Source organism: Zonotrichia leucophrys, chromosome Z (genome assembly GCF_028769735.1).
Source record: "Zonotrichia leucophrys gambelii isolate GWCS_2022_RI chromosome Z, RI_Zleu_2.0, whole genome shotgun sequence".
Lineage (NCBI taxonomy): Eukaryota > Metazoa > Chordata > Aves > Passeriformes > Passerellidae > Zonotrichia > Zonotrichia leucophrys.
This window is the reverse complement of record NC_088200.1, coordinates 21,505,970-21,531,728: the sequence shown is the minus strand read 5'-3', so window position 1 is coordinate 21,531,728 and position 25,759 is coordinate 21,505,970. Positions and strand designations below refer to the sequence as shown.

Sequence of the window (25,759 nt, the reverse complement as noted above, 5' to 3'; positions counted from 1 at the left end):
ACTCATAGGATTCTTGTTACTCTTTCAGTCACCACTGATTCCACTGAATATTGATCTGTATCAAATGAGGAAGTTAGTTTATAGAGACGCCAAGTCTTTAATGTTCATGTGGTGAAGAGTGATTTTGTTCTCTTCTGGCAAAGTTGATCAGTATGAATGTTGCTGTTAAAAATCATCCCATTCAAGGATGTCAGAGGCTGCCACACATCATACTTGATCTAGATGAAATTGGAGAATCCCAGAAAAAGCTGACTATGAAGTTCTTGCTTTCAGGAGTCTTTTGTTATTCCTCTTAGTCCACTTAGATCCTTACTGTATTCCCTCAGAATGTGGCATGGCAATGATGACTTACCTGGGTCCATTCCCTGCTTGCTTCCTTCTTCAAGGTCTATTCAAGCCATATGCCTGAACACCAGGTGGCGGCATTTGTTTGGAAAACACAAAAATGTCTCCATCTTATATAAGATGTGCTTTCCAGCTCTCCAACTTCCCGGGAGCTTACCGACTGCATGACAGTCTTGCTGTGAGCTGTAGTATCCAGTTAAGCCTTGAAAATGGCTCTGTGGCAGGCTGCTAAACAGACAGCAAAGTGAAAAGCCTGGACGTCTCAATGCTGCAGTTTATCATAAAAACAGTTTTGGAGCTCAGTGACTTTCACATCACTATTTCCAGGCTTATGGCTTCTTGGATAATCCAGCCTGTTGTGTAGATGGAATTACAGATGAAAAATGTATCTGTACTGTCTGTATCTATAGTACTGACTGTACCACAGTCTGTCTGTAAGAAGCTACTTTCATCTGCAGTCAAATATTTTCAATAATATTCAGGATTAATGAGATTATTATGAACGGACTTTCTTAAATATATATCTCTATCCATTGAACTAATTAGATAATTTCTTCTTGCATGCTTTTAATTAAATATATATAATTCATATTCAGTAACAGGAACCTTCTTTCTACTTCCGGACAACATCCTTATTCATTGTTTTAATTTATTATGTGTATTTATTTTGTTAGGAATTTTGTGTAAAGCTGCTGGGACAATTGAAAAACAGTACAAAGTTCTTTTTGGGCTTTGCCTGGCGTGCTATATTTAGGTTTATTGTTATTATCACACGTTTGTAAATTTTTGTGAAAATACCGATAATTTCTTCATAAAGCCTGAAAATGTTAATTATGTGAAATGTTGTCATTCTTTGTACTGTCCTGTGACTCAATATTTAAAAGCTGAATATATGCACTAACAAATTGTCATTAAATTCTGTTCCTGATAAAATCATGGCAGATTCTTTTTTTAATCAAGTCATCTTACTGTACTTGTTTATTGATATGATAGGTAGTTGTGCATATTGTGCTGTATTCTGGTTGGTAAATTGCAACTGGTTTTCTGTATGTTATTGTTGTGACTAACTTTCTGTGCTCAAAAGGGAACTTTTTGTGCTTCTCCAAAATATCTGGATACTAATTTGGATCTTTTTCTCTTGAATAGTGCTGGCATCATCTTTTGCGATATTTTTATAGGTTAATTTTTAAATTAAAAAGTGTATATCAATATAGGCAATGTGTGAAGACACTTGATAACACTTTCTAGAGCTTCATAGTTCACTTCAGGTACTCTTTCTGAGTTATCCCTACATCTAAAATAGCATCTGCAAGCTCCTATTTTTAATGCTGTAGTTTAAATGCTGTAGTTTAAAGGGCTTGAAACAGTCCTTGGATATATAAAAATATTTCTGCTTTGCCTTTAAAAGCAGCAGTAGGGACTTGCTTGGAAGATCATTTGGATTCACCATTGAAGGCATCAGGTGCATACACTGTTTTGATAGCTTCTTTTGCTTTGTACATTTCAGAATGTAGTATTTGAGCATGATTCATAAAAAACCCCTACATTTAAAGTCCAGAAGTCTACTTGCCAAGAGACAGCCTTTCAACACAGTGGTTAGTAATCTGGGTTTCAGTTTACACTTTGAAACACATTTTTCTTTGGGGCCACTAAACTTTATAGAATAGTTCAGCAGATAGTAAAAGAAAATGGGATCAGTATTATGCATTTTGATATATATGACTTAAGATTTGAACCAGTTGCACATATTCCTGTTACATGTGCATGCTTTTGTAGGATGATATTCAACGGATAATTTCCTTTATTATTGTCTTCCACATCTTTCCTGCTTGTTAAGTATGAAGAATTAATAAGAATTATTTTGAAATAAAGATCTAAAATGGAAGAAAAATAGGTAGTGTGTTATTTTTAAGACTTTCTTTATAAGAGGCAATCATGCTCCCAGTTTGTTATTCAGAATTAGGTACTGTAGTAAAAGTGATGGTTTTTTTCAAGAATCTCTGGTCAGAGTAGAGGGCAACAAGAAGGTTAAACCCTCTAAAGTATGTAACAGGTTTGAAACATCCAGAACAAAGAATAAGAGTTCTGAATTTAAAAATTTTTGTCACTCTAAAACATACTTATCTGTTGAAAAAATCTTGCTAAGGAAGAGGAAGGAGTATTTGGCATTTCAAAATGGTTATCTTTATGCAGTACCACACTCAAACTTGAATAATTTACCTGCCATTCAAAATGGGAACAGAAATAAAACCAATGTTTTCTTCAAATATTGTAAATTAAATAAATCAGCAATGCTGAAGGTGGAAGGTAAAAAAAGTTTCTTTACCAGCCTTGCTTTATAGGATGGCGTATGCCTTGCAGACTGTGCTGATTTCTAGTGCTTAGTAAAGGGCTATGTTTTGGATTTGTGCTGAACACACAGCACAATATAGAGGTTTTTCTGTTATTGCTGAGCAGGGCGTACACAGAGTCTTTCTGCTTTTCATACTGTGACACTGGTGAGGAAGTTGGGGGTGCATGGGAGGATGGGAGGAGACACAGCCAGGACAGCTGACCCAAACTGACCAAAGAGATATTCCAGACCATGTGGCATCAGGCTCCATATATAAAGTATGGGGAAGAAAGAAAACAGGTATGTCTGAAGTGATGACCTGGTGATGAGTGATGCTGTCCTGGAGATGGCTGAACACCTGCCTGCCATTGTAAGCAGTAAATTAATCTTTGTTTTGCTTTGCTTGTGTGCATGGCTTTTGCTGTACTTGTTAATCTGTCTGTCTCTCAACCGATGATTCTTGTGGCTTTTACCCTTCCAGTTCTCTCCTCAGTCCTGGTGGTACAGGGGTGAGAAAGTGGCTGCCTGGGGCTTGGTTGCTGGCTGGGGTGGAACTATAACAGATAAAGGACAGACTGGAATGAGCCCCCCTGAGGTGGTTTGCCACAATGCTTTTCTCTGCTGGGGAGAATCAATGGGAGATGAAGGAGTAAGTGAGAGGGCTTCTAGATTCTCATCTACTTAAGGCTTTCCTACTGAAACTAAGAAAATCAAGAATATCACCAATTCCGCTCAGTTTTCTTGTGATGGTGCTATTGAGCTGTGACAAGAGGAGCTGCCATGTGCTGCATGACCTCTTGAAGCTGAAGCAGCTCTAAGGTCAGAGATCCTAGCCCCAGACTGAGAGAGAGCTCTTCAGACTTAAATGCAGAAGGAGCAGCAGCCATGTGATTTCACTTGCTTTGTTAACTAACTGCCTTCTCCAACCCATACAGCACAGATGTACATGGAGATCACTAATATATCAGTCTGCATCTTGGTTTGATGGGTTACGCAGCTTCTTATTCCTCTGTCCTGTGTCATCTAAGACTCTTTAATTCTTGACAAGTTTTCAATTTTACGTCTTTAAGCGACTCCTGGGACGACTTTTTTATCCTTGGAAGGGTCTTTTTGATGATTGCCTGCTGAGCCCTAGAAGGTGACCATTTTGTAAATTAATTCCTTGCTTGGTTTTATGAGAAAAACCAGTCATTATCTGTGTAAATCTTAAGTAATTTTTTCATATTGCTTTCTTTAAAAGATGCTGTGACAACAGAAAGGCTGCCAAGGGTTTCCTTTGAACTGTGGTCTAAAATTGATTGAGAAAAGAGGTTGGGGATATACGAAAGATGAGAAGATGAGTGTGAGTTATTGGCAGAGGTAGACAAGAAATTTAATTCATGTATAAATCCTGGTTTCCACAGATTTCATTATTTCTGTCGCTGACATATCTTACTTGCTGTTAAGATAATTAGTATAAGAAACTGGTTTTAGTCTAATATGAAGCTGTTCATTTAAAGAACCGTAATTTAAAAAAATTCTAAAGTACTGTCTGATTTACCTTTGTTAGCAAAGCTTGTTGAAGAATGAGAAGAATCAAGAAGAAATGGTACTTCACTTCCTTCTGGATCTGTCTAGTCAGTGTGGTGTCTCATTTCCCTGTACTGCAAGTGCGACGTCTTTTGAGATAACATCCTCCCTTCATACAATTCAGGATGATTCAGCTGTGGATGTGAAATCTCTTTGGGACGATGTGAGATTGCATCTTCGACAGTTTTTAGTAAATAGACTGCAAAGTCAAGAAGAAACAAACACTAATGCTTCTCAACAACAAATGGAATTTAAAACTCAGTGTGTGCAGCAGCTTTTGTTTCTTTATCCCAAATCAGAAGTCTTAATGAGGTATCAAAATATGCAGAATAAACTGGTTAGTGATGTTCTACAAAACTGTATTTTGTCTAGTTGTGGTGAAACAAATTTTGATAAGGTGGTTCATGGTTACCAAAGTTCCATACCCAGATTGTGCACAATGATAAAAGAGGATTTGTATATATTAAGTGGGACAATTGGTCCATCTTCGTCATTAAAGTTTATTAATGAAACTTACCTGGATACCATCACTGAAGAAATGACAGTTCTTCTTGAAAGACTTTGTGAACTGCAGTTCAAAGAAAATGCTCTACACATAGTTAAAGCAAACAAGATTTCAAAGAAGCATGGAGGAAGAGTTCACGCTGTGGGTTAGTAGTCTTATTTTATGTTCTTTGTAGTTAGGTGTTACTTTAATGATGCTATGCTTTTTTAAATATACTTGATTATTTTCTGTGAAGAGAGAGACCTGAAATTAGTAATTAGAGCTTTATGTTTAAAACATATTACCGCAGTTGAATTCTAGACTGCGTCAGAATTGTGGTGCAAAAGTAAGAGAGAGTAACTTATGTAATTAAACAAAATCCTAGTATAATCCATTAGATAACACTGTGATGTCATAGTAATTTTTTTCAGCTTGTTTTATTCCAGCTACTGAAATACGTACTAGGATAAGAACTATTTAATCCAGATTTATATAAACACAAAGTGTTGTGTCTTCTACTCCCACTTTTTTTTTAATTGTCGGACATTTAAAGGAGTTTATAGGAAAGACAGTACAGTAATGTGTCCATAAAACAGATAGCAATTCACACATCAGAGCTGACCCAAAAGATTACTATGCCAATTCTAATTCTGAAACTAAGAAACAAAGAGAAAACCCATTTACATTTTCTAGTCTTCTGAAAATACAGTAGGTTCAAGTTAATACTGCCTGGTCATTTTTTCTTGTTCCAAGAAATGTCAAGAGGAAAAAGAGTCGTTGTTGATGTAGTGTTTTCTGTATTTTCTTTTTGCAGTTTTTAAGTCTGACATGCTAATTTCCAAAGGGAAGAACCAATGCTTTGGAAAAAAAATAATGCAGAATCAGTACTTCCATAACATAATTGCACAATTGTGTGTAATTGTTTTTTTTTCAGAGCAGTGTTTGGAGCACACCTCTGTGCAGGAGCTGTTTGTTTAAAGCATAGCTTTCCACAAAGTGATTTGAAGACAAAAAATATTGAAAGTTTAGAATCATGTGAAAAATACAGGAACAGAAGGTCTTGAATTGTGCAGCATAAAGAAAGGATTAGTGAGGTGATGATTTGTCAGGTCTACACAGAAGAAAATCACATGCTTCTGAGTTTTAAAGTCAGCATATGTGTTAGACAACTAAAAATTCCAGTGGAAGAAATGCAAAGATTATTTTTAACAGGAACTGAAATATGGAGGAGTACTGGAACGTGTGAAAGACAAGGAAGAAGGCACGCAGATGAATAGAAAGGATGAGAAGTTCAGTGTTGGTGGGAAACAATGAAAAGAAGTAGTGTCAGAGTACTGTTGAGATATGAAATAGCAAGAATTTTGAGTGTTTTTGAATTACATGGTGAGATGTGAGTCAGTGAAAGGATTCACTGACAAAAGAAATTGCCTGGAGTGAACAGAAGTTTGTAACTTAATTTTTCTTTCAGTCTCAAAACAGCTCAGGAAGATGGGGAAGTTCAGTTATCTCCATTTTACGTCTAAAACGTGGAGTTTAAAGTGCTCACCAAACATGTCTCTCTGAAAAAATCATACTTCAACTTGTATTATAAGATGGGAGAAAACAGTAATTTAATCTGTTAATAGAGCACTTCCTCTGCCTGCATTTTTTTTGCCACAGGATGTGACTTTGCATGTTTTTGTGCCTGGTACATCTATCAGTACAGATTTCCAGTGCACATTTCTTTTGCATGGTCAAAAACACAGAGGAAGGTGAAAACAAACAGTAAATTTTAGGTCTTGCTTGCTTGCTTTAAAATTTTAAAGCATATTCTGCAATTAATTAAAATATAATTTCTCTATTTCATAAATATTAGATCAGATTTTAATTTTTATTGAAAATTCATTAAATGTCAGATTTCAGAAACAGCAGCTGTCTCCTTAACCAATAAAATGTGTTTAGAATTGCTGTTCATTAGTATAATTTAATTCTCAGGATTACTTTCTTCAAAGGGGCTGTCATAGTCATGTCTTCATGTTATTTAACTTCAAGAAATTAGTATGGGTATTGATTTGCCTACTGGTTTTCTGCTATTCTTACTAGTTTTCTGCAGAAAACTGCTCATACACATTTCAGCCAGGGAAGCCATAAGGCACCAGTAGTGAAATCAGAAATCAGGCTAAAACAAAATATGTGGTCAGAGTTGTGAAGTTTTGAGTGTGATTTCAGGTTTTTTTCATTTTCTGGATGTGTCATAGCCTATTGGGTATTATTCATCAATTCAAGCAAAAGGTATCCTTGTATCATAAATAAAACAGTTATTGCTGTGTAACTTATTTATATATGAGCTCATATGTGAAGAGTCTTTTTTGGAAAGAGATTTCTCTCCTATAAATATATGAATATACTACATTTGTACCACACTAAGTTATATAAAGGCATTTTTTTTCCTTTAGAATTAAAATGTTCACAAGGCAGTTCACAGTGAAATAACTATTTGGGAAATATTTTAAGAGATTTGTAGTAGTGGACAAGTTCTTAATGTCAAGTGACTTTTCCTGCTTGGAACTCTTAAATTCTGGTACTTTGTTTCCCTCCCACAAATTAGAGTAGAAATTTATTTTTCCCAACCTAACATAGGCTAGGTTAAAAGACAGCTTTAATAGATTACCTTGACAGTGATACCCAGTTTGCCAAGTATTAAAAGAACCTAATGTATAAATATAGAGGGAAGGACAGAAAGAGAAGGGCTTTTTCTTAGCTGAAAGACAGATGTGTGTCTTATTTGTCTTATTTTTTGATGTGTCTTGCTTCTGCCCTTTGGGAGCCCTCAAACCAACACATTTCAGTGTATCAGAATAATTTAATCTAGGGCATTCAATTGGGACTATTATCCCAGAGGTGATAGAAGGGTTTGTGTTTGCTTAGTCCATCCTCAGGGTAATGTGGTTTTTATTTTATATTTGTGGTGAGTTTTTTGCATAAGAACTGCTGTAATTGATCCTACTATACAGCATAGGGAAAAAATAACAGAAAATGATGAAGTAGTGCCAAAACCTCAGAAAACTTTGTATAGACAACATATTTCTTTTGGGAAAATAGAGGTAGTATATAACAAGCTTTAACAGAGTTATCTTTAAAATATTCCATATATAATAATCTATTTGAGCAGTAAAGAATTAACGTTTTTCTTTTCATTCTATGCTAGAGCAATTTTTTGTGAAGTACTATAAAGTGTTTATTTCCATTTATCAGTACCTAGGAAGTGTGTGGCTTGACAGAGAAGCTGTCAAAATGGCATGTGAAAAGAGGCAAATTTTGCAACTCAGCATCTTGGGTTGCCAGCTCTAGTGGAAGCAGGTGGTTTTATGTTACAGCTTGATCCTATTACCTGTTACATTTGTGCCTCTTATTACCTTTAACGGTGCAGAATTCGGCCAATAGTATTTGGGCTGTTCCTGTACAAGGTTTTTGTATAACATTAATTATAATTTCTCTGTGTACTCTGAGAACATAGTGTTTCCAGCTTGCTAGAATAATGTGCAAGGAATGTTTCCCAAGCCACTCCCTCAAGTTTTTTTGTTAATAGGATTTTGTTGTTTCACACTTTCTATCGTTTTAATAATTTCCATCTTTCTAAAGTTTATGTAATGTTGTGGTATTTAAAAGTATACAAAAATATCTGTTGACGATACTTAGCATGGAAAGAATCTCAGCTGGTTTTCAGCTGAGATTTTTTTGTGATTTTTTCTTCAATTTTCAAGGTGGTATTTCTCAGAGATTACTTGGGCTAAGTCTGTGTATTGTAGTTTTACCTTTTGGACCTTTTTTGTGTTCCTTTGTTTACAAAAATATTAAGCTGGTTAAATCAGGCATGACTAACTTATATTAATTTCTCATTTGTTAGATGAGGAAACAGCTACTCTTATAGATGATAAGACATCTGCCAAAGAAACTTAAACCCCATGGAATTATGGACAGTTGATGTATTAGTGGAAGGTTTTCTTTGGCTTTATTTATATAGTTTTTGTGTATAAACAGAGTATAAATACTTATATAGACTAATCAGCTATTTTTTCTAATTTCCTGTGGTTTAAATAAAACAGATTGGAGCTTTAAGTTTTATTTTTTCTGACATATTCAAATTGATTGGCTTAATATTTTTTAAGATCACAAACTTACCAGAGACCCTTAAACATTTAAAATCATAACTGAAATTCATTTTTAAAATCTGAGGCAATAGAAATTGTGTTCCTAAAAATCAGTAGTTTGTCATTTTTAAGAAAAATATTGTCACAAAGTGAAGGTAATCTAAAGTGATAAAGATTTAACTGAGTACATTTTTAGGTAGAAAATAATTAAAATACCTTCAGAGATATACTATAATATTAATATGAATGTATTACACTTTTATCCCAGTACATAGCCTTTTAGTTAAATGTCCAGCAGGCTTCCTTTCTCTTTTCTTTCTCCAGAATATAACCCATGTCCATTCTATTATAAAGATATATTCAAATGCAAACTGTGATTTAAATTATTATATTTTAAATCTATTATCTTTAAATGTTCATGAGTTCCTACAGAATATGTTGTGTTTGTTAATCACCTAAAATGAATATGGTGTATAGCTAATCTTGAACAGAAGGACTCACTACCATGTACAGGAGCTGCATTTGTGCAGTGGAGATGAGAACAAGAAGAAAAACTGGCTCTGGAGTAACTCGTTGAAGTGAATACAACTTTGGAATGTTAAATTAAAGTACTTGGTATGAAAAACCACTTTTGAGCTCACTTATACTTACATATTCTCAGCAATTTGCTGAAGAGCTAACTTGAGATATGAGTTTTGGGCTTTGCGCATTTAACTTAGATTTGACTTCTCTACTATTTTTATGTGCATATGGTTTTATTCCCCCTCGTTTATAATTTCCTCTTTTTGAAACTAAGAGCTTTAGTTTCAGATTTGTTTTTGTCCTTCTGTATAATTTACTTTCACTTGGTTTGCGATCTCAATAGCCACCGTTATGGCCTAAAACAAGTCTGCTATGATTTTTGTCTTTTCTATCAAAAATATACCTAAAATAGTATTAATACTTGCCAGTTTAACAACTGCATGATTAAAAATACACCAGCTGTTCACATCTAGGAATAATTTCAGCTCAATAACTTTAATGTAATTCATCTTCCATTTATATCTGGAAATTGAAGAGTTCCAAACTTGGATTAATGCAATTAAATATTTATATCTTTGTAATTGTTTTGCTATGAGAATTTATTGCAGATAATTTACAGTATTTGTGCTGTGGCTACAGTTGGTTTTCCACCATGTTTTTTGCCCACAGTCTGCTGTCTGTTTTTCAACAAGTATGAGGGTAAAAGGGGAAAGTGTTTTAGTCACTTGATTTGCTACTGTTCAGTCCTGAAAGTCCTGTTGCATCTTTCTTACGTGTTGAGAAGGCACATAATACAAAGTAATGCATATGGATTACAGATGATAATATCCAATACGGCATCCTGCTTCTGCAGATCAAATTCATTCTGTTGTCCAAAACTTTGGACTGGTGCAAGCTAGCTTTCAGTTAAATGTCTAATGCATCCCTAAGGCCACATGTTTAGAATTGCAAAGTTTGCAATCTTAATTATGGAAGTTATTTGAAGTTGGCCTTTTTTTTCATAAATTTTAACTTCAGGGTATTCGAAGACCCACATGACTAGTCTAGTGACTTCTAGACACTATAAAGAGAAAAATAAGAGAGTTACAATAAAAACTGTAACTTCGTCCTCTTTGCTTCCTTGCATGTCCCTCTTCTTGTTTTTCCTTACTTCAGGACAGCCGCAACATCCTGTTCGTCCCTCCTGTGGACATGATTGTTTTGCTTCTGTTTGTGCATGACCAGCAGTCTCTTTATGTGCTTCCTTTATATTGCTGCCTGCCTGGCATATCTTTCTGTCTTTTTTTTCTGACCTCTCTGTCCCATTGCAGAGTGCTTGGCAACATAACTTCTGTAGGAACAGGGCTTTAAGGACCTATATAAAACAAGATACAGAAAGAATGGTGCCTTTGTGCAAGTCACCATTGCAACTGCTGACCCCTTCAGCTGCTCTGCACATATATTTACAGAATTGTAAGGTTGGAAGCGACCTGAATAATCATCTACTTCCAGCTCCCCTGTCGTGGGCAAGAACATCTTTCACTAGACCGGGTTGCTCAAAGTCCCATCCAACCTGACCTTGAACATTTCCAGGGATGGGGCATCCCCAGCTTCTCTGGGGCAACCTCTTGCAGTGCCTCATCACCCTCACAATCAAGAATTTCATCCTAATATCTAATGTAAAGCTACCCTCTTTCAATTTGAAGGTCTTTCCCATTATCCTGAAAGGCACATGGTTTCATTCTTGGAATTTTTTTTTCAAAATGTTTTCACAATTAGCGAGTACTGGCCACTTGCCTTCCTTTGTGTTTTCACAGCATACCTGCATTTTCTTCCTCAGAATGAACAGAGCATTTAACTCACAGTGCTCTCTAATAATTTCATTCTCCTCCCAAGTGTAAAAGATGAAGACTAATTTACTCTATAGTCTGATATATTGTGAATTTTCAGAAGTCAATCTGACATTTATACACTCTAGTTTTCTCTTTAGTAATAAAAAATGACAAAATCTGAGGGACAATTATGATAGAAGTCTCTCTTTTACTTCAGAATATGGGCCTGCATGAAGAAGGCTTTGGAGATCTGCAGCACATTAGAGGGCACTTTAAAAATGTCTTTAAAATATGTTCCTGTACAACTGATTCAGAGAAAGTTGTTGCAGGAGTCTTTTCAATATGTGCATCTACCATCATTACTCACAAGTCAGTGAGATGGTCTTGACTGATTTTTGCCAAGATGGAGAACCCCCTTCTGTCATAAAATTGTACAGCAAAAAGTCAAAATTATTTTTGTCACAATAGTTTGTTTTGAAAAATAATATAGTTGGTTGAATTAGAGGGGAGTGTCATGCCCCCAAGATGGTTGTAACATGCCAAATTACAATATTAATGTCCTTTTCACTGAGGCTTAGTCTTACAATTTTAAAAATCCCTCTCTCTTCAATTAAAGGGCCACTGTATCTACTGAGTTTTTGAAAAACAGAGGTTTCAGTCATTTTATAGTACTTTTTACTACATTTACTGAACAGAGCAAGGCAATGGGTTTATTCCCGTCCATCTGACCTGGAGAGAATAAGAATGGTTAAAACCCAGTCCAACTTCTTAATTAGAAATCTAGCACGTAGTGCCCATAAATATTATGGACTGTCTGAAATTAGATCAGTTACTGGTCTCAGATTTTCCAGAAGAGTTTACTTTGCCTAGAGTAGATTCGCACACTGATCATCCTCTGGCTAAGAACCAGATCTTCATCCTCTAGCACAAGGGACACTGTACTGATTTTCTGTTCATGTGCTGGGAAATTCCAGCAAGTTCTGTAACACAGAAATTACATGTTCTGTTATGCACCATGCTGTCAGCTCATGTGTAAAGAAGTGTTTTAATTGTGTAATCTCAGCTCAGTGAGTAGGAACGTGTATCTTTACTCACAAATGTGATTAATCCTGCCTTTGTATATTAGTCTTTCTACAAAACATTTGTTTACAAATTAGGAATTTTGAAACATTTCACTAGAAGTTTTTAAATGGCAGTGTCTGCCCTCTTTGCTGTCTGCCTAGAGTTATTTTTTATGTTTATGTTCCTTGGAAAAATAATCATGAGAACTTTGTGATGACTTTGCAACTAGGGTTTTGAAATACAAAGGCACAGGAAGCAAAAATAAGAATATTGGCTCCAGCCATTATTTTTTATATTATTTGAACAAATTAGAACTGGCTGTATTATATCTTGGAGTAAGAGAAGCAGAAGTGACACAGACATTTAAATCTATTTTTAAAGGAAATACTAGTAGTAGTATCTAATATCATGCATATTCCTTCCTACAGAAAGGAATGATCAACACATGATAGAAATTACTGGTTGGTTGAAGGTTCCTAGCAATCTAATTTGAGTAGAGTAGTTCCAGTGTAATGAACCAATCTGTGAGAGACTTAACCTCTGTGAGTGTTGAAAATTGAAATTCAGCTAGCAGAAATTTTTACATTTGCAGACATTAAAGAAATGTAAGCCAGATTAAAATAAATATGTTGATTACTGTGTTTTCAAATGCACATTAGAACTGCCTTTTATCAGCCAAATGTTATAAAATGGTTTGCAGAGAAACACATGCAAGTCCTGTCAAAGTTAGAATTCATGAGAAGGTTTGACAGACCTGGCAGTCCTTAATTTATCTTTCAGCAAAGACCAAGGATGATCAACTTTAGAGTTCTTCAAGATCTCCTGTTTCAATGTAGGTGCTATTTTCAGTTATTTTCAGCAGGCTTTCTTAGTTTTTATGCTCTCTTAAAACATTCTGCTTTGGTGATTTCTGTATGTGAGTGTGAAGACTTCAGAGAATGTGATAACTCCCTCAGCCCACAATGTAGGCAAGAGAAATCAAAGGATGCATGTGGAATCAGTTTATGTCATTGGCAAGGCCCAAATATTGTTTCAGATCTCTGAGAAATATTACTAAGAGTATAATTTTGTCATATGATAGTTCTTGCAGTTTTTGGAAAGGACTTTTTGGTAATAGTTACTGCTTCAGAAGAAATTATTAATTGTAGAATAGCACCTAAAAACCCACTCTTAACTGCTAGAAACAACTGCAATTATTGTCTGTCTACGAGTTTTAAAGTCATTTTAGTTGAAGGAATGTTTAAAAAATGTCCACTATTTCAGTATTTTGATAATTATCAAAAAATTATTGGATGTCACATGCTTAGTTCATTAAATGGACAAGTCAGTTACTTAGTTCTAATTCAGAAATGAAATTATTTGTTTATGTTTGAATTGTTTAAAGGGTTACTGTCTATCTGGAATTGAAGTGTATGATAGGAATGTCTTGTAATTTATTAGAAGCTATGCATGCTTTTGAGAATTAAGGAGGAGGTTGAGTCTCTGGTTTCAGAGCAAACTGAGATAGGTATCTGTGTATGAAGTAATTTTCTTGAGCATGATTACAAGGCACTTCATCCTCAGAGTGCTTCAGGAAGTCTCTGTGGTCTGTTCCTCAGGGTTGTAAAGGATCTATATGCTGTCAAGGAGTCAGATTTTTGAGATCATTTGTTTAAGATAACAATATAAATTTGAAGTCAGAGTGTGATTCGATGTTCTTGTTTCCCATCCTGTGTTTCCAGCACTGGTCTATTTTTTCTTCCATCAGTTGGTCAGTAAACATGACTTACAATTAAACATTTCATTTTGGCAGACCTACCCATGCAATGTTGACAAAGGACTTTAGCATTTGGTGGCAAACATCTAGCAACCTGACATGGAATCAACCTTCACTATGAGGTCAAAGCTGATCTCATTTTACTAGGAAGACATTATGGAGCAGGTTTTAATAAGTTTTAATCAATAAAATAAAAAAAAACCGTTAAATTAATTTTAATTTTAATCAGTTGCATGTGTAGTGAATCTCTTTCAAAACATTAGTGTAGTTTTCACTGATGTTGTTTAATAGCTGGCAGTGACATCTCTGTGACAGACACACTCAATTCAATCTATGCAAATTTATGCATGCTTATCATGTTTATACATCAGTTGAGTTCCCTTAACTTCACTGCATTTTTTTTGCCACATGCACAGTATGGATATATGGTATAAGCATTTATGAAAGTCATGTGGTAATGGCGGTATCTAATAAGAAAATGTTTATCATTTTTAGATCTGTGACCTTTTTTAAAGGGACAAAAAATGCCAATGTGTAGTTCCTTTGTGAAGGCAGCTTTACCAGTTTATCCTGGAACTCATGGGTCTCACTGCAACTAACAGGGAGCTGCAAAGCAAGACAGGTGTTTAAAAACCCTTAACGGCTCAGATAACAGTTTACATCACTAATAGTTCTTTCTAGGTCTGTCAGTTTCAATCAGCAGAGAACACATGTGATCAGTATATCTGATAAACTTGTCAATGCCTTTTTAAAACAGGATTCCCCAATCTATTCTATTCAACTCTACTCTCTCCTTTCCTTTTTCACTGTTTCAAGTAGAGTCTTGATAAGACAGAGATACAAGCAGCTGTGTATAGCTAGCTCAGGCTACAACTAATTTGTGCAGAAAAAAATTAAATCAGGAGGTAAATTATTTCATGATTGCTCATTCCCAACAGAGTTGGGCATCATTCTGAAGAAAATATCAAATAATTGGTTTCAGACCATGTCAGACACATGCAATTCCCTTCTCTAATGGCTATGTGAGGCAGGACTAGGCCTCAGGGGTCACCAAAGAACTGAAAATAGCTTAGTGCCAGGCGCAGCAATAGAGAGAGAGAGCACATAGGAAATGAAGTGGCAATAAGTGCAATCTATAGGGGAAATGTGCTTCACTTGGAATTTAATGTATTGGCTTAGAATCTGGCAGTAAGCCATGCAACAATTGTTTACATTTCTGTCAGCATCTGCATCTGTTCTGCTTTGTAAATGGCACTTATCTTTGAGTGAGTAAATGGTGGAATCAATAACAACTGTTAAGGGATTTCCTTTTTTTTTCATATTCCATAAAAATTCACGCTACAGACAATGTAGCCTTAGATTAATAAGAAACAGACATTAACAGGGTCAAAGGGATTTGTTTAGGAACATTTTATAGCTTCTTGGGTTTGCAGTAATTGTATGCATGTGACTTGAATGTATCTTGTAACATATCCAAATTAAACTGTTTAAAAAATGCTAGCTTGCAGTAATGAAGATGATTTTTTATAATTATCGTAAGTACTGTGTATAGAAAACTGCTGGCACTGTTTGTAATAATTTAGTTCCATGTAATACTGTGTATTACATCTGCTATGCAGAAATACTAAGTTGCTTTTTACAGTATAAGCAAGTTAACAATTATATCCAGCAATACCAATTATTTAAACCTAGCAGTTGCATTAAAAATTGTATGCCAACACGCAGTTTGAGAAACTGTGAGCAGATGTCCATAAAAATGGAATATATCTTTACTAAATGCAAATGACAGAATAATAAAACTTATGTACAAGCTCTGTTTAGGAGATAGTGTGCAGATGAACGCTGTCACAAATCCAAAGTTCTTATAATAGTTATGGCATCACTTAAAAGTTAATATCGCTGACACCTGAGGAACACATTATTGTTAATGGAATTTATAAATGTAACTCCCTGTGCAAGGCTTTGAAAATTTACCTCTTGGAACACCCCTATACACAGTGACTGTCAGCAGCTAAGTTTGTTTTGCTTTATTAGGCTATTTCTTTCTGGATTTTAGCAAAATGGTAATTCCATTTATTATGTATGGAGGTTGTAGTTAGAATTTAAATTTAATATTGCACTTCTGATGTTTTTATTTTCTTCCTTATATAGCTTTATTGAATGAAATCCCTGACATTGCCTACTTGTGTCCATAGCAGAACAATATTGTAGATCTATCTTACATGAAATCAAGCCTTAGAAATGGGGACAGATGAATGATACTTAATGTATTGTGTATTGGGAAAGCGTGTTATAGTATAATTGTTTAAGAGGGTTTTAGACCCTTGGTTCCTGCTGAGAGAAATCCCTGCTGTAATCATTGAAGAAAACAGTCATCAGGTTGCTTTGCAAGGATTCCACCATGAGTCTCAGAAGCAGCTTAGCCATGTGGCCCTGCAGAGTGAGTAGTAAAGGCTAATTAATCTGAGAGCAACGTTGTCATAATGTAGTTATTCTCTACCATTTAGAGCCAGCTCACTTCTGATGCAGATATTTCTGTGCCACACCTTATTGTGTCAGATACCTGGAGGAGTTGAAATTATTAGAATTAGGTACTCATTTTTTGAGATCTGGTAAATTCAAAGTTCTTTAAAACATTAGAGGTGCCATGCTCATTTAAAAAAATATGAAGAGGAAATAATAACGAAAGTTACATTTAGCTTATTAGTCTCATTCATACATGTTTTCTTATGCCTTTTGAGATCTTTAGTGCCTCCAGGCTATAACCAAGGGAGTTGGAACACTTTTTTTAATGGTTTCAAGAGCTACAGATTTGAGGAAAGTATCACTTCTGAAACTTGCTATAAAATCACAAGTTAGCAGATATACACAGGACATGTAGATCTAGCTCAGCCTTATTTCTTATGCATCTTCGTTTTCAAAGATGAGGAAAATCTTTAAAAGTGCTAAGATAAAGGCAGATACCTTGCTACTGAATTTAGGTACTTAGGAGAAGGTCAGGTACAATAATCAAGTGCCTTATAGAATGCCTTTCACTTTATGTTGCTTGGAAAATGCTTTAATTAACTTATTAGCTGTCTTAGAATTCATATGGGCACCTCTCAACTTCATCACCGGTGAAGTGAAATTCTATGATACCATCTGTCCAGCTACATCCAGCCAAATGGTCTCTGGTAGAATGGACAGCTTTATTCTTCGACAAGGGTGACATGTCCTTCAGATCTTAGGAGAATTTCTTCAGTTTCAATTCTGCCAAAATGAAAGGCCAAACCTGAAAATAGTACCCCTAGTTTCTCCGGTGTTGTATAACTGCATCAGCTGCCTTGGCATCAGCACACGAACCTTGCATAAATTGGTAGACACCCTTCTTTTGGGCATTCTTTTTCTATTAGAAAAATAGAAACTCTCTCTAAGAGTAATATTGTTTGGGTTGACAGACTTCTGGTGCCCATTTTTTGATAGTTGGGGTAGTAAATGAGCATGCTTGAAGAAATTAAATATCTTTTGAGTCCCCTCTGCCTCTATGTGGTTGGAACTCAAGAGTACAGATTATCTAAATTACATGGAAATTTTGAGCTTATTCTTTTGCTTCATTCCAGTTTTGTGTAAGGAACCATCAAGATTGATTTACTTGCTACAAATCAACGCAGTGCAGGTTCATGTTAATTCAAGTAATCTTTTAGTCTTCTCCCTCCTATTCCCCCAGAAAGAACTGCAGAAACCTCAAGTACTCTCTTTTTCCTCTTAGCAAAATAGTTGTTCTGTCCTCCATGAAGCAGAAAGACAGTTTCCCAGTTTTTCTGAGGTCTTTGTCTGAAAATTCAAGTCCTTAAGAGCTATGCAGCAAAGCCTTATATGCATTAGTGAGCCTGAAGACCCTGACCAGCCTTTTCAGGGACCTTCACTGCAGCCTGCCCAGGAGATCTATTTCACCTGCACCCGAGTCCTCAGTCCCTGCTTGAACTATGTCACAGATGTCCTGGTGTTCATCTACTGTTGATTCAATTTTCCTGCCATGAGCTTGAACCTGCTTTATCACCATGGTTCCACTGAGTGGTCACTGAACTCTGCCTGACTTGTGGTTACCTTCACCAGACCAGATCCAGACTCAAAAGGGGAATTAGCTTCCTGATTTGACCTCAGATTTGTGTCATCACATCATCAACTTGGCTGATGATCTGGACTGTTGGTTGAAACCTATCATGTTAAGATCTGCCTTACTTAGGATCTGCATGACTGGGCCCTGGCTGGCAAGGAGCCTGTCCTGCTGGCCATATTGTCATGCTTGACTCCCTGTTCCTCAAGTAGCAGCCAGACTTCAGTGGTCCCTGACACTGTGCTTGGTTTGAATCTTTTCTGTTGTAGCTTAAGATAGCTCATTTTCCTGACTTAGGATATTTCTGCTAGCAGATTTGGCCCCCAGAGCAGTTTAGGAATTATCAGCATAGGCATTGGTTTTGTACAGCAGTATTGGTGTGATCCTTGTTTTCCAGAGACGGAAGCCCGGGGCTATGTTCAGAAACTCAGAACCTTTTTTTACTCCTCTGTATTTGTTTAGGTCCTGATCTCAGCTTTTTTGTTGAGCAATATTTGTAAATCAGCTTATTGGCACATTGGCCAAGGCTGTAGAATGCACTTTACCTCTCTATAGCCTCTGTACCAGCCTTTCTGTCCCTTTTCAGAAATTCTTCTCTCCAGGGATTGCTTTAGCAGAAAGCCAACATATCCTGTTGTTAGGAGGTACTAAGAGGTCCTGTTTATGTTTGTCTGTATTCAGAGATCCTGCTGCACCTATTTCCTTGTGCAGGTACTTAATGAATTAAGTCAGACATGCAGAACAAATCAAATTTAGAAGAATGATAGTAGTAAATTGCAGGTGGTTCAGGAAGGAAGCTGGTTTGTATCATGTAACTTTCTCCATTTCCTTTCTATCCTGCAGTGTGACCGTGTTCACAGGGGTCTTAGGATGAGGAAAGAGATGACGATCTGACTCCATGTTTCAGAAGGCTTGATTTATTATTTTATGATATATATTATATTAAAACTATACAAAAAGAATAGAAGAAAGAATTTCATCAGAAGGTTAGCTAAGAATAGAATAGGAAAGAATGATAACAAAGGCTGTCCAAGCCAGCTGGGCTGTGATTGGCCATTAATTAGAAACAACCAACATGGGCCAATCAAAGATCCACCTGTTCCATTCCACAGCAGCAGATACATTGTTTACATTTTGTTCCTGAGGCCTCTCAGCTTCTCAGGAGGAAAAATGGTAAGGAAAGGATTTTTTATAAAAGATGTCTGTGACACTGCAGTTGGACTGGAATGCCATTTCTTGCTGATTCGCCGCTGGCTGAGATCAGCTTCATGGACTTCCAGCCACACTGTGTATTGTCCTCTGTGGATTGGATAGAATGCTAACAACAATTTCAGACCATTTTCATAATGGAGGGGTGCGCAGTGTCACCTGGCTAAATGAGTTATATTAGTTTTCTGACCTAACCCTTCAAGTAATGATCCATTTGGTAACATTTTCAGAGTAAGCATACTTTGTGAATATGGCAAATTTTCCTCCAAACAGGTTGATGTCACTGAGGTTCTGTTGAACGTATATCACAGCCTTCATGTCTCTTTCACATCTGTCCACATGGAGACATGTTCTCTTCATGACAATCTTCTGCAGAGTTTATAAACCTGTTATGAGGTGTTCTCTATGTCATCGCATGGGCTGCCTCACTCTTGGCGAAGCACACAGTTCTAAAATATTTTTGTCCTTTGGTTGTCCAATCAGAACAATGTTAGAAAAGAGGTGCCTTTTCATTCTACTCTGCTAAAAAATGGACAGTGATGTGCTTGTTCAAGCAGGCTAGTCAGTGTTCTTCAAAATTAAATGCTGCTATCAGTATTTTAAACCTAATGATCTGGATGTATAGAAGGCCTTTCAGTCAAACTTTGGATAATCATGTGTGTGCACACTACTTGAGCATCAAGCTCTAAATAAATTATTTGTCATTTCTGAGAAACAATAAAACTGAAATATATTCTGAATTATCATTAAAAGTAAAAGTTTTTACTTTTTCTGAGTTTGGTAATGTATTCGAAGCACAGCATTACTGTGGTATACCTTTGTTTTCTACACCCGCTTGCTTTCAATCTAATAAGGACAATATCATTTGAGGGAATCAAATAAGTGGACTGTTTCCTTGTTCCTCCATAGACAGGGCAAAAATATCACGAAGTTTTGAAATTATAGGAGGTGGAACTAATGTTGTGTTCATCATTTTTAGGATGTGTTTTGTGGTTCTTACGCTGCAGACTCAGGCAGTCTTTTCATGTCAATTAAACTCAGATTATATTCTCTAGTTTTCAGGTAAGGAGTAAAATTCTGTGCATGTGATTTTTTGTAGGTTTAAGACTTAAAATTAGAAATCCAGTGATAGATTTGCTGTTTACTCATTATTCAAAGAGGAAAGACACTAACAAAGGCATTTATGCATAACTCTCTTGACATTCTTAGAAATGCAAGGAAGTAACATGAATACATCTGTTTGGAACTTGGAAGAAATTCAGATGTGGATGCAAAACCTGCAGTCCAATCACTAATGCTGTAAAACTGGAATGGCATGTTATGGAATTACCTCTTCTACTTAGATCTAAGTCTATTTAAAAGTGATTTGTAAATGCCTAAAAAATATTTAGAAACTTTGAGGGAAAAGGAAGGTACGAAGTACTTAAAATTTGCAAAGGTCAGAAAGATTTCACACATAAAAGTACATTTCAATCAATTTCTTTTTGTATTCATCTTTCAGAGCTTCCCTTTCAAACTACTCTGACTTTCCCATTGACACTTTCCAGATTAACTTTTCTGCTAGTGTTACATCTGCAACAGAACTGCGTAGGACTATGGTATCAGCTCACCATAATTTGCATAGAAGAGCAAACTTGTTACACTTATAAACATTATAAAATTAAAGTACTTAAACCCATGTGGTTTGGTAATACTGCATTGGAAACGTCTTGGAATCATTTATAGTTTGACTGTGCTGAAATCAGAGTTCCCGAGTTGATGTGACATGATTATATGTTATGAGTGCATGTGTTAACCTTTCAAAATAAAATGTTCGGTTTCTTCTTTTAAATACCAAATGCTTATAGTGATAATACTTGCTGATATTTGCTCACTGACAGTCTCACTTGTTTTCAAACCCCACATATTTAAAGTTGTGGAGTGTTAGATTGATGTTTCTTTCACTCAAATGTCATATTCATCAACTGTATTGTGCTAGCAGATTGTTAAACAGACAAGGTGACTTGCAGAGTGACAAGTGATGTGATGTCCCAAACCATTAAAATACAGTAATGATGTGTTTTTTTGCCTTTCGGCTTTTGCAACACAGTGGGTTTTCTGTAAAACACAGGTGAGAACATTCCTGAGTAAATCCATTGCGTGGAAAAATTCCTAGTTAATGAGTAACAGAACCTGGAAGTCAATTGGAGTCTCACAGATGATTGAGAAGTTCTGAAGACTTAGGAAAAAATAATGTAACAGTATTTTATAATGAGAAAAAATACATTATAAGGAAAGTTAAATTGCTTGATGTATTACACTGTCTTACATAATCAGTTTTGCAGTATTGTTTGGTTTTTTCTGCTATAATAAAAGCTATTTTATAATTTTACTTGAATAGCCTCCCAGGAATACCAGAGGAAAGGACGGAACTTCTGCTTAACCTTATATCAACTCAAATGTCTTTCTCAACTTATCAAACTCTTCTTATTAATGGAGGAAAAAATTGAAGAGCTCTCTACAGAATTTCTGCTGCTGCCTTCATTTACAGAGAGGAATAAGAATGTTCAAGGTAATGAATGATTGTCCTGAGTTGGTTTATTTTGTGCAAAAGAATAATTTTATGCTATTTTCAACAGTAATTACCTAATTTATGTCATCATATTTTTCAAATAAATGTGTTTCCATATCCACTGAAAAAGCTTTTGAAATGTGCAGATTTACATTTGAGCACTATGACTTGTAGAAAAGAACTGATTGCTGTGTATAAAGATGTGATGTACTAACTGTAGATATTGATGGAGAGCCATGATGAAAAACTGTCAAACACTGCAACAAGATATCTCCTACTGGATTCTCTATAAAATCCTGTGTCTCATATAGGACACAACAATACTCAGAGTCTGAATTCTTTGAAACTGATTTTTTCTGAACTTGTCCTTGAAAACTGCCTTTTTCAAGAGAGAAAAGCAAATATGTTAATATCAGTTTAGTTGATCTTACTGTACGTGAAACTAACTGCTAAAGGATATAGTCCATGTTTAACCTGTATTTCTCACACTTACTCATATTAACTATGTTTACTAGCATGCTTATCTCACTGGCTTCAGTGGCTATGTTACAGAAGGAGGTTCTACATCAGTAAAATGATCCAGCTTCAAGTTTGCATTTGCTATAGGTTCAAAGCTCACTTTTTTTTCATCTAATTGTATTCAGTAGAACCAGGTATCGTGAAAATTCAGGTGAATAACACTTTCCAGGAGTATTCTCACAAATGTTCTACTCTGCTGCTTCTGCCAGTGGAGACTCCAAGCCATGAGAGAGAAGTGGTTTCAAGAGCTTTGACTTTATTGCAGAAAAATATCAGACCAGAAATGAGGCCAGGCTGCTCAGGGAGAGAGGATGGGTGAAATCAAATGTTCACTATCTCTGTAGTCAAGCTGCAGGCTGAGGAGAAGGGTGTTTTGGGAATGATATAGTCTCAGAATACTACATTGACGAAAATAAAAATATTAAATAACATGAGTTCTAAGGCACACAGTTTGTTGTTGTATTCTTCACCTGTAATATTGACACTCCAAAATAAAGAAATACAGGTTAACCTATATATTTTTAGAATATATGTCAAAGCTCTAATAAAATGCACATTCAAATTCCATTTTTGCTGACTTAAATGACTTCAGTGACTTTAATGTATTTCTGCCTCCTTCACTCAGTTTTATTAATTCTCAAGAAATGTTACGCTATTATACATTATAATTTATGTTTTATGGACTTGATTCTACAAAGAGGTCTTAAAATAAACTTGTAGACTTTTCCTCATGTGTTGAGCAGGGTATGCACTCAGTAAGGACAATGGTAAATGTACTTTTTATTACTGTATTATGTGAGAGAATGTAAAAAAACTCAAGGCATCTCAAATGGGAAATTTATTTGATATTTATATGATTATATTCTAAGGCATGTGGTCTCCAGTCATTCAGAGGACTTAACTTAATTCAGAGGCATTAGCCCAGGCTGAATGGAGTGCTGATGGTGCTAGAAAGTTATCCATACTCTCAATGGGTTCAGGCTAGGTTGGGTATATCCAGCCTACCCCTCAGTGTCTGCAGTGAGGGATATCTGAAGTGTCAGTGCTCTGCAAGTAGTACTGCTGGCAAACTGAGGAAAGATGGCCAATTCATAAAAGGTTGGTGAATGTCCAAGTCACCGAAAGTTTCCCTAGGCAATGCATAGACAGAAACATTGTACTTGTTTCCTTTATGCTTTGGTTGCTTTTAGTATTCATGAGAGACAATCTGCGTAGCTCACACAGAGGTGCAACAAAAGTAATGGTTTTTTCTTGTGCTGGTGTCAAGTGGTGTATTTATGTGAATAGCTGTTTCAATGTCAATTGATTTTTTGTTTTATATTCTGTAGTACTTCAATTTTGATATTTAGAACATGTATAAAGTTCCATCAGAAACAAAGTAGTTCTTTGGATGGTTCCTCTTTATAAAAATTTTTTTGTCCCAAAGATGGCATCTGAGTTTTATCTAAACCAGACGGTTTCTTGGCCCTCATTTTTCCCTAAACCCAGCAATGACAAAGAGCAACGGCTGCATAAATTGGATGTAAGAAGAACACTTAGGGTTTATCACAGAAGAATCAAAGATTTCATATCTTCTGACAGATTGTTTGTTCTCTTAGGGGGTCTTAAGAGGGGTCAAATGGCTTCTAAGAGTTGCTTAGCTAGATGGTTAAGGGATTGTATTAGAGAGGCGTATGTAGTTAAGGGTAAAGAGGCTCCCAGGGTTTGTAAAGCTCATTACACTAGGACTATAGCTGCTTCTTGGGCGGAGAGGTCGAAGGCTTCCACATTGGAAATTTGCAAGGTGGCCACCTGGGCTTCTCTTCTTACTTTTTCATTGCATTATTGCTTGGATGTAGTCTCTTCTGCAGATTCTGCTTTTGGTAGGAGGTTGCTTGTGAACCAAAAAAAGAACAGTGAAGAAAAGAAAGACATGTAGTTCAGAGTTCTAGCTGGCAACAAGACAAGTTTCTTTGCAGCGTGCACAATGGAATCCTATGAAGACCAATTTAGGCCGTTGAAAATAGATGTTAGAGGGAAGTACTGCCTACCAGTGTTCTCTGATGGTAACCCCATGGCAGACAATAGCACCAAAGGAAACAGTGAACCAGAGTGAACTCTGTAGGGAGATGGATGTAGAGAGTTTTTAGGTGATACATATAGGTCTCTGAGTTCAGTTTGAGTTCTTTATCTGGCATCTTCTGGAATATATTCAGAATCCTCATTTTCACAAATTACTTTGCATAGATTGGAGAAAAGAATTCCCTGAATTGCATTTTCCACTCTAACTTCTTTTCACTGTTCTTTCCAATTCTTCATGATTTTATTTTTTGACTTTACCAGCAATAACTTAGTGTTCCTTAATATGTATGCATCAAGATTTGAGCTTGATTTAAAACTGTATTTGTGTTATCTAAGCAGAGTTTTTTTAAAAGATGGTGTAAATACACATTTTATCTACTACCGATATGTTCTTCAAGTTTTCCTTTAAATCAAAATAAGGACAAAATCATGCAAAGTTCTTGGACAAACAAGTGATGGTATGGTTTTGTTCCATCCCTTAACAGTAGTGTGACATCTGGGCAAGACTGCTACTCTGCCTTTCAGAGAATAGGTATCTGTGTTTTTTCTATAGCTTACAGGACATTAATTCACAATGATGCATAACTTCATTCCGCTACAGGCATTGGATTTCATAAAATTATAGGAGTAACCATCCCCAGTTTTTTCTGGACTATTTAACCCTTTCATCTGCTGGTATCTTGTCATACCTACTGTGATGAGATAGTCTACTTCAGTTGAGTAGTTTACATTCAGTTGAAATTAATGAGAAGTTCTAACATACCTAGTACTTCCAGCATCACAGCTTCTCTTTGAAGCAATCAGGAACATGATTGTCTACAATCAAGTGTTAAACAAGAGACTTGGGTTTTGAACTCTGACAAATAGCATTCTCTTTCCTTCTTAAAGTTAGATTTTTCTTTCCTCTTGGGTTTTCAGGAGCCTCTTGTTAAGACTTCTAAAAAATCAAAAATATCTAATGTGCTTTCATCTGTCTCACTTTTTTTTCCCCATTTCAGTGAGAAAGGTGAACTTGGAACAGATCAGATAATGAATACCAAGAATACTTTCTCCAATGGAGTGCTTGAAAACACTGTGGGTGAAGTTGTCAAGTCCTTAGGTTTACAAGCTCTGTCGCAGGGGACTCGGAAGATTTGTAAAGGTCCTTCCTACACACTTTAAAGAAAAATACTTAACTCTATATCATTTCTGGAAAGTGTAATAAAAGGAATGTAGAATAAAATTTTTGAGGTACATCCTCCTAACACACTTTTATTGCAAAGTTGCAGTATTGCAAACTTTGCAATTGTAGATTAAAAAAAGTTGTGATTTT

At 35.8% G+C, this 25,759-nt stretch overlaps 1 protein-coding gene across 4 annotated transcripts in view; it reads left to right on the top strand.

Moving 5' to 3' along the window:
* The window catches only part of KIAA0825 (KIAA0825 ortholog), a 234,884-nt gene that overhangs the window by 47,142 nt on the left and 161,983 nt on the right, over nt 1-25,759 (top strand). For all 4 annotated transcript variants that reach the window (XM_064736406.1, XM_064736407.1, XM_064736408.1 and 1 more), the window contains 2 exons: nt 4,227-4,896; nt 21,697-21,867. In XM_064736406.1, the coding sequence (XP_064592476.1) occupies nt 4,227-4,896; nt 21,697-21,867 (841 nt within the window). The remainder of the gene's footprint in view (nt 1-4,226; nt 4,897-21,696; nt 21,868-25,759) is intronic.